At 42.9% G+C, this 10146-nt stretch overlaps 1 protein-coding gene across 1 annotated transcript in view; it reads left to right on the top strand.

Moving 5' to 3' along the window:
• Window positions 1-309: 309 nt before the first annotated feature.
• The window catches only part of LOC124140529, a 33481-nt gene continuing 23644 nt past the window's right edge, over window positions 310-10146 (top strand). Inside the window, exons 1-4 of the mRNA XM_048382535.1 lie at window positions 310-529; window positions 6289-6471; window positions 7673-7939; window positions 9845-10072. Of these exons, the coding sequence (XP_048238492.1) occupies window positions 310-529; window positions 6289-6471; window positions 7673-7939; window positions 9845-10072 (898 nt within the window). The remainder of the gene's footprint in view (window positions 530-6288; window positions 6472-7672; window positions 7940-9844; window positions 10073-10146) is intronic.

Here is a 10146-nt window from a genome sequence, read left to right as displayed (position 1 = left end):
CGCAGATGAAGTTACCTAGAACTTCGACTGAGATAGTATCCTGTATTTATCAACATTACAAATTTACTTATATGATGTATGCTCATTATTAATTGTTCATTTTCAAATCACATCATGATCGCATTATAGTCAATAGACATTTATGCTTAAGCATGCAAACACCGTCACTATACTTGCGTCTCGTGTCTAAAATTCCATGTTATGTTTTCGCATGCTATTTCTTGTATGTTTTCAAAATATTTATCCCTGAAATTTAAGATTACAAACATGAAGGCGTTTAAAAGACATACAACATGGTGGAATGTTTGCATGATATCGAAGACAAATACATTGTCATTTTGTCTCACATTAGTTCGCTGGTGCTCCATTTTGGCTCATCCAAAGAATGGGAAGGTGAACTGTCTTCAGGGGCGGAAGTTCGGAGACACATGCAAGTATTCCTGTGACAAAGGCTATAATCTGGTTGGATCAGGACAAACTACTTGCAAGATCAACGGCGGATGGTCGACACCGCCTCCGACCTGTAGAGGTTTGTAATAAATACAATTTATCCCGCGATATGCCAAGGAGAGGCACGGGCCACCGAGCCGTGGATGCCCGTGCCTAAAATAAAGACAGAAGATGAGATTGGGTTAAATGGCCGAGGGTGTGCAGGTACTAGTGGGCTACTTAGCTGCTAATTGTGTATACCAAAATGCTACCGTTGCCATGGCCACGCGCGTGGCCAACGGCGATTGCAGCTAGCGCTGCTGGCCTGAGACTGCTTCCGCTGTCCGGCCCCCACGGTAGCATATTTAACCGCTACCATTGCTTGGCAACTCCCACGCTGCCAAAAGCAGCTCCACGCTGCTGGCCTAAGTCAGACTACCGCTGCCCGGCCCCAGGTAGCCGGCCAAAGCAGATCCCACTGCCCGGCCCCATTAGCAAAACCATTGTGCGGCTCCCACGCCGCGGACCCAACTGTCAGCTACCGCTTGACAAGACGACTTCCGCCGCCGGGCCCATATACGTGGCAATTGTTTGCCCCAACGTATGTTATTTTACGATTCCCCGGCTGAAAAGTCGGGAAAGATAAGGTTCCCACTGAGAAGCAGGTAACCCCGGAAAGGTTCCCGCTGAAAAGCAGGTAGCCTTAAGCACGAGTATTAATTTGGAAGCAAGTTAATTTGTTACTAGCAGTGTAGCCCACAAGAACCCCGCCACAAAGCACCAGAGTGCTACCCCACACCCACGGCCACGCGATACGCGGAGATAGCATTGTTGCCCTGCTTGCCTATGTACTGAAAGGAAACACAAACCTGTGGAGATAACAAACGCCAGGGCATGAAATAAATTGTCCGTAAACACACACAGTCCTTTGTCACTGAGGTGGACGCCCTCCAAGGCGTACCATGTCTTGTCTGATGCCAGGATCTGGGGATGTGGCGCCATTGTACCGCCGAGCTCTTTGACTCGGTTGGCCAGTCGACGGTTGATATTCTTCCGCATCCCCTCGATCTTTAGTGGGTCCCTGGCATCGTGCCAGTGGCGCCTGTGCAGCATTGAGGATACGATGATCTTGGTGTCAGGAAGCTGGGGTTGTATCCGAAGGATTGATGCCACCATGTCAAGGTAGCGTCAAGTCCCGTGTAGTTCCATCCGTCACCCACTGGGGTGGCCATGCGCTGTTAAACCATTTGCCCTGCATGTAGGCCCCGAAGCTGGCGCCACCCGCTGCGTCTGAAAACAGCTGGAGGAAATCGCTGTCCACCCATAGTTGGTCCTGAAACACTGAAATGCCTTTATAACTCGTAAGAAATGTTAACCATATTTGTAGGTCTTCCTTGACCCAGCTGGTAATCCTAATGTGGTGAAATGGTTGCTTACCTTTGCTAAGCAGATCGGTTAGCCTGCGGCTGAATGCCCTTGCCATTTGTATAGCCCTGCACATAAAGTTAAGCTTGCCTATGAGGGACTGAAGGGCCCTTTTTGTGACCTTGATGTTACCTGTTGACAGAATGTCTTGGATTTCCCTTGTTGCCTCCTTGATCTTGGACTCTGGGATTCTGATCTGCGTTGCAATGGTGTCGATTTCCAGCCCTAGGAATGTCAGTTTGGTTGTGGGGCCCTCCGTCTTGTCGTGCGCAGTACGTTTCGTGCCAGGCGACCCTGGATCTCGAGCTTAAAGCCAGAGCTAAAACCTACCCATAAATAGTTTGCATCTCTGTAATTGACCCTAGCATATTGGCGTAACCAGGGTGCCATTTCATTGAGATCCGCGGGGGAAGGGGCCATTGAATTTACCTGCCTTGACGGCTGGTTTTCTGTTAGGCAAAAGGCTGATTGGGCTTGTATGGGGTCGGTTGGACCATATTCCCTCGAAAGCAGGTCCTAGAGCTATGGGAATGTTTGCCACACTTACCGCATTTGTGAGTGTACTTACAGTTGACCCTGCTACAGCCAAATTTATTGAAATCCCAGCATACCTGACTGGCGATGTCCCCCTGTACGCGTGTCATTGCGCCCCGTCCGCCTGATTGTGGTTGTAGTACCGGCTGTGTTACCATGTACTTCAGCCACAACTCCCCGTCGATGTTGTCCCAGCGTCGTGAGGGGTCCCTTGACATTCTGTGTCGGAATTGTTGGTCGTAGGTTGACCAGGCATCCCCCCGAATCGAAGTGCCGCCGTTCTTATGGTTTCCATGTAGGACAGCAACCCCTGGGTTGTGCGGACCTCGGAGTGCCTACTAACATATATACACATGAAAATGTGGAAAGCTGAAGTCCATCTTGCCAGGGACAGGCGCTTTGGTTGCTGCTTTATTGGTTTAAAAATTACCTAACCTGAGGAGTCGTACGCCATGGTAATCGTACCGTCCTCGTGACTTCCCTCGGTGTCTGGTAGGATTGTGCCGAGGTCGACATACTCGCCACGCCAGATTTTTTCCCTCACCGTTTGTTTGACGTGCGCGTCTTTTCCGTCCGCACGGAAGGAAAGGGAATCCCCGTATCCTGCGATGTGATTGGCTGGCCAAGCCGCGTCACCGTCGGCCTCGCTAACCGGCATGCTGTTTAAAGCGGCGTTAAACGGCTCTCACTCTGTCGTGTCATTCAGTCTATATTTTCTACGAATGTTATCCGAACTATCATCATAACCTAGGCCATCTGCGTTACAGAAAAGAATGTGGTACCAGAGATACCACGCGAATCTAAAGTTGGTGTTTTCATATGGGATTAAGAGCTACACGTGCCTACAGTCCCATTCCATTGTACCCACAATAAATCATGCAATGACACGGTCTGTTGCTCAGAAAGGGATTCGCTACAGGACTGATTACATAACATTTATAGACATAGTGAATTATACCCTTAGCCGTCTCGTAAAAGGCATACACATGTCTCGTGGTGGCAACGCCATTGCCTCTTCGGCTGTCCTTTGCTGCCATCATTATATGAATGTTTACATCTATAGCGTCAGCAGTAATTATCACCCATTCAACAAACACTCTTAAAATCACCCACACTAACTAAATCACAAACCCTAAAACCTGTCATTTCATGTCGGACAAGTATATAGCGACAGGACCCGCGGACTGCCATTCAAGTAACTAACTAACGACTGCCATTCTATACTGCCATGCACCCCGACGCACAACTCTCAGGTAAGGACATACTGATGTAGATGTACGATCGCTAACATATTCGACGGATGTAATTTGGTGAATGCCTCCGTTATCTATTTCTTGTATTTATGTCCATGTACCACTGTGAGTGGTTATTTATGGAAATAAACAATGTCAAAGTTGCACAGCTCGTTCAGGATGGCAGACAGTCAATGTACAATACTTCTGGATTAACAATGGTAATTAGCATGTCAAATTATTCAGATTCGCATCAGGCTTGGCTGCAGCGATCTTAACGCAGATCAGTATGATAGACATATTGCATACTAAAACCTGTTCCTGTGGATATCATACCGAGCATGCTTTACACTTTTGTGTGTACAAACTACTAAGTTCTTCGAAATGAAATGTATTTTTACCAACAAGGTTATTATTTACACACAGTGCTATGCAGAAATTCGCATTTGAGTAAAGAAGAGCAAATCCAAACATTAGCTTCTATTCAAAACTTCGTATTAATAACTGATAGATGTTCAATTAAATGAATTGTTTAACATAAACTGCAAATATGTTTCTCATATACACACATCTAGCTTGGCATGTGCAATTCATTTGTTAATCTAACGTTCGCTGATGTATTTATTGCATCGTATCTTATGGGTAATGAAGTGGTATTAACATAAGCGCTTCGATTGTTTACTAATCCATTTCTAGATTCTAGACATATACACATCATGGCTGCAGGGTAATTAGTCTTTGTCCAAATTCGGTCGCTATGACACTACGATGAAAATGAATACCTCGTTGTAAGCATCGTGGATTCTCCCTATGTTGGGCGAAATGGCGGGAGAACTAAAACCAAGCCTTACCTGATGGTTTGCGCTAACCGGGCCGGGCGCTGAATGTTCCTGCAACTGGAGTATTTTTTCCAGTTGCTCGTTTACCTGGGTAGCCGAGTTGGCAGCCTGCGCGGCATTTACCAGCTGCGCCGATTGTACGTTAATTCTGTTGCCCCCTTCGATATATCCGTAATTGGCAGACTCACCATCAGCTGTTGCCTCCTGCATAATGTGCACTCCCGGGGTTTGTCTTCTGGTTGTCCTGGCCTGCTTGGCTCCCCTCACAAGATTGTGGTTGACGGGTGCTCTTCTCTTGGGAGGCATCACGAAGGTCGAGGTGGTGAGTTGGTATTCCACAAGCGTAAAATTGTCCCGAGGGTGAAGTTCGGGAGTAGAACGGAATAAATGCGATATGGCGAGTGCTGAACTAGGTGGTATTCAAAGCAAAAGCGATTAGATACAGTGACACACGTGTGTACTTGGGGAAGGGCTGTTCGCGAATGACGGACTAACAAAGGCGGGATGATGCTACGCGGGATTATTCCCCGGGCACGGTGCCGAGTGGTGGCCCGGGGTGATTGAGTTACGGGGGGTGATTGGGTTACAGACGTAATTAGCCCATGGTTTGGATACGCGCGATAAAGTCATTTAGTAGTTAGTACTAAATGTAAGTAATGATCTCTCTGATACGGATCTCTTCAATGCCGGGCCACATTTACGGTTCCAGTTTTCTAAGTAAAATCCGTCTACTCCGGACTTATTTGTGACAATGGACCAATATATCATGTAAATGACGCTCCCCCGATAAACGTTTCACACATCTCACTCGTATATGTCCGTATCATATCTCCAAAACAATAGGCAATACCATTCTTTCATGAAGATTTGCACACACTAAGATAAGGTTGTCAAGTTTTGTCTCTTTGCTATTTAGGGATTCTTTACAATATATATTTGTTCCGTTTCCATGGTAACAAGTTTGACTCTGGTCTAACTGGTCGCAGCTGTTTCTGGATAGCTATTCACCAGTGGAGGTACCCAAAGTAACAGAAGGGAAATGTTTTGTGTTAACATGTATATCTATATTTCTATTAAGCTGCGATGTAAAATTTTTCCATAAGTTTAATGTTAAAGGTGAGCTTCAGTAACTATTGGTAACTACGTTTTGAAATGCAACAGATTACAGCATAAGCCATTTATCAACTGTATGACCTTCACTACCTCTGAATAGCTGAATAACTACTCGTATATGCGGATTAGATAGAAAATACTCGCAACAAGTTAGTCAGATCACTCTTGTATGACTTGCTGTAACAATCAGATGAATTGTTCTTTCGAATTTGTGGGGGTAGGGGAGATTTGTCATCTTCTGATGACTCTTGTATATTTAAGAAGAATAAACCGAATACCTGTAAGGTGATGTTGGGAAATGTGCCTGGACCACATGATATTGGAACAGTCATTAGCTGGGTAGATATTTATGTTAGCGCTGAAAGCACACAATAGGAACATTCCTGTACTTTATGTGTACTTAACGCATACTTGAGTGCATTAATGGGAAAACTGGTCTGATTCATTTTTCTGAAGTGTTGTGGTCAGACCGCCTTTCCACCACCTTCTTTAAGACTATGCTTTTTAACAAGAACCGCTAGGACGTTGATTAAAATAAACTTCACATTTGCCGGATTTTCGGTCAAAACCTAGAAATTTAAAAGAAACTCCACTCAGTTGTTGTTTTTTTATCTCTTGTATTGTGTGTGCCAGACAAAAAAAGGTAACGATTTCTTTCGAATAACCAGGTCTTACGCCATATGTGGAATGTACATATGTCACATGTCTGCTTTCAGTAAAATCGTGCAGTGCTTTGATTCCTCCAAGGAATGCAGCCAAGTTTGAGTGTGACAATGAATGGTTTTATGGGAGTGTGTGCCAGCTGAAATGTGACCGAAACAGAGGATACGCTGCAACAAAAGCACGAGTCGCTAAGTGCGGTGAACAAGGCTGGTCCACAGCTGATTTCGAATGCGCAGGTATTTAGTTGGTGTAATTACATTAGACAACAATATCAAATCTTTCATCCGTATGAAATTGTCGTAACACGCATCTACAACCTCCATAGGATGGTCCTACCAAAGTTTGTCATGCGGCATGACATATAATACCCTCTCATTTAGTATTGAATTCACCTTTATGTGTTAACAATGTAGACTTATCCATACACACAATAAATCATATGGCGTTATTTGTTTGTTTGTTTGATGTTTAACGCCGCACACAGCAATATTCCAGCTATATGACGGCGGTCTGTAAATAATCGAGTTTGGACCAGACAATCCAGTGATTGACATCATGAATATCGATCGACGCAATCGGGACATGCATCAACCAAGTCAGCAAACCTGACCACCCGATCCCGTTAGTCGCCTCTTACGACAAGCATAGTCGCCTTTCACGGCAAGCATGGGTTGCTGAAGACCTATTCTACCCCCGGATCTTCACGGGTCGAGCATAACTGTAATCGAACGGGTCAGCACATGGGGGTTCAAAAGGCGCCTAGACTTGCGCAACTTTGCAGTCCCAGCAACTTTAACTTTAACTAAACTGTACTTTAGTTATATTGTGTGTATCAATTGAAAAGTATTTCTGTCATATCGCTGTGCATAATGTAACAGTACTTCAGTCACCAACCCAATGTGTAATGTGATGCAGGTCTCAGACGTTTTCCACGTTCTTGAAACCCACGAGCATGGGTATGGTGCTGACAATACAAAGATCATGCTCAGGATGAAGAATGTATTCGGATCAACGCTCAGATTTCTGTCGACTGAGGGATGCAATTCTATTCACAAATTACGGCGCAAAAGATAACTGGCTGTCCTTGCCATGTGGCTTTATTGGATCAAAGAACAAATGTGTTTTAATATGACATAACATGAATGCTGATAAAACGCAGAATAGGAATCGGTAATTGTAGGTCAATGATATGCACACTATAGAGCAAGTAGCTGGCAACAAAGCAATTGTAGAGTCTGTCAGTGCGATCTACCGATGAGCATCTAGTTGAGGAAGAGAGTTACGTACATTTTCTTTTGTCATATGCACACAACCAACATGCAGCTGGCAACAAAGCAACTGTAGAGTCCCATGAGAAGCTAGCCAAGGAAAAGAAAATATTTACGTATGGTATCTTACTTCACATGCTTACTTTCACCTGTGAACGTTCTATTGTAGATGTGGAGCCCCCGGTTTTCCTCAGTTGTCCATCACAGAAGATACACCAGACATTTGACCCTTCCAGTACTCTCACAGGGGTGATATGGCCGAAAATAACGGTATCGGACAACTCTGGTCAACAGGTGACCATGACACCAACGTCTGCCCACGCGGTGACAAGCATCGGCGGCAGCTTCCCAGTTGGAACACATATAGTGCGGTTTGATGCCAAGGATGCAGCTGGCAACAAGGCAACGCAGTGCATCTTCGTCGTTGTTGTTGAAAGTATGTTATATTTGGTACATGCTGTTTTATTGTATCACTAAATACATATTAAAACTATCATAATATAGACAATAATACTTGTAACACATTAGTTTTATATGCATCTATGCATACGAGGAACTTATTAATAATTCGGTAGATATATTCATTTATGAATTCTGATATAACTGAATCTGAACCCTTGGAAGCCATCCATGATATGACATCTGGAAAAGCACCTGGGTATTGTGCTTTGCCCATTGAATTTTTCAATAGTATACCCTGTATTGAAATGTTATTAAAATTATGTAATGTTGTCCTGCGGACAGGAATTTATTCCGACCAGTGGACACGTTGTGTTGTCTTGCCTTTTTATAAGAAAGGGCGCCTAGACCTATCCCATTACTGGAAGTTGCAGGGAAAATATGTGGAAAACTTATCTGCTATCGATTAACATTGTTGGCTGATATTGAGGATAAAATAATAAAGGAACAGGCGAGTTTTCGGAAAGGATTTCAGACATCCGATAATATATTTATACCAAAAGTATTTGTCCCAGATTCGTGGTCGTTTCTATTGTGCATTTATAGATTTTAAGGCTGCATTTGACTCTGTTAACTGGTTCATTGTATAAACTTTGGCATGGTGGGGTTAAAGGTAGATTGTATAGATTATTTAAAAGAATATGTACGAACACGTTAAAGCTTGTATTTCAATGGATGCTGGTTATACAGACTTTGTTTTATGTAAAAATGGATCGAGTCAGGGATGTCAAATGTTACCTTTTTTGTTTTCTTTTTTTATCAATGATATTGTAGACGTTTTGAGTTTTGATGGAAAAAGAGGTGTTATCATGGACCAATTGGAGTTGTTAATATGGCTGTTTGCTGACGATACTGTCATGTTTTATTTCACACCAGTAGGTCAACAAAAACTTCCTATAAGTTAACAGCTTCATATCTTTGATATTAAAATCATGCCATATTTATTATATGGATCTGGGGTATGGGGTTTCCACCCATCCCAGATGTTGATACAATTCTTGACATGTTTTGTAAATTAGTTTTGGGTCTAAAACGTCAAACCCCGAATAAACCTGCGAGAGGGGAGGTTGGGATATTTCTGTGAAGGTTTTACAATATAAGAGAATAATCACTTATTGGTTGCGATTGCTGAGCCAAAAATCAAATATTATTCTTAAGCATGCGTACCACTACCGTGTTCAGTAAGGCCGAAATGGAGAACAAATGCGGTGCTTATGATGTTAAAAAGCTGTTATATACTCGTAAGTATGCTTTTGGAGAAGTTCGGCTTCATCAAGGGGTTGGCTTTGTTGATTTATTTATCGTCCGGTTTGTAAACGCTGTAAAGATACTGATGTATAGATATGGAACGATAATATCGCAGCTTCTCCAAAGTTAAACTTTAACAGACATGTTAAAATAGAATATGGTTCGGAAGATAATATTTTTTGCATTCATAATATGATATATCTTAAAACTTTAGCTAAATTTAGATGCTCTTGTCATACTTTAATGATAGAAATAGGTACAATATTAACAGAAATTTAAGATTCTTTCCATTTTGCATAGTACTAATAGTAAAAATCAGAATACCATTTCTGACATTTCTGTGTGTGTGTGTGTGTGTGTGTGTGTGTGTGTGTGTGTGTGTGTGTGTGTGTGTGTGTGTGTGTGTGTGTGTGAGTATATACTTGTATAATGGGCCGGTGGCCTCATTACGGAATAAACAACAACAATAATGAGCGGCGAATCAATTGCTAAATTTGTCATTATTATATATGAATATGGGTACATAATATTATATTCATAATTACAATATATATTATACTTTTTAATGATAAATGGATAATTGGTCTACAATTTACATGTTATGATGAATTTTATTGAAACATCTCATTTGCAGGGGTTGAGTGTGACCCTCCGACCTTGAATGGAGAATACATTGACACTCCCAACTGTTTTCCTCCATTTGATGTTGGCAAACAATGCCGAGTTGAGTGTGACCTGGCGCTCCCACTGAGAGGGAGGAAATACATCACCTGCAGCATGGACACAGGAAGTAACCCTGCTACTACATTCTGGGACTGGGGGCAGAAGGAATCTCCACCGTTGATAAAACCATATTGCCAAGGTAACAATTGCTGGAAGCCATAAATGTATTTAGGTATTTCTTGTGAACTGTAATGTTAGTTGTTTTTATCCACA

Source organism: Haliotis rufescens, unplaced genomic scaffold, assembly GCF_023055435.1.
Source record: "Haliotis rufescens isolate VD_foot unplaced genomic scaffold, xgHalRufe1.0.p SCAF_4, whole genome shotgun sequence".
Classification (NCBI taxonomy): Eukaryota; Metazoa; Mollusca; class Gastropoda; order Lepetellida; family Haliotidae; genus Haliotis; species Haliotis rufescens.
The sequence above is the reverse complement of the archived record's forward strand: the minus strand, read 5'-3'. Positions and strand labels throughout refer to the sequence as shown.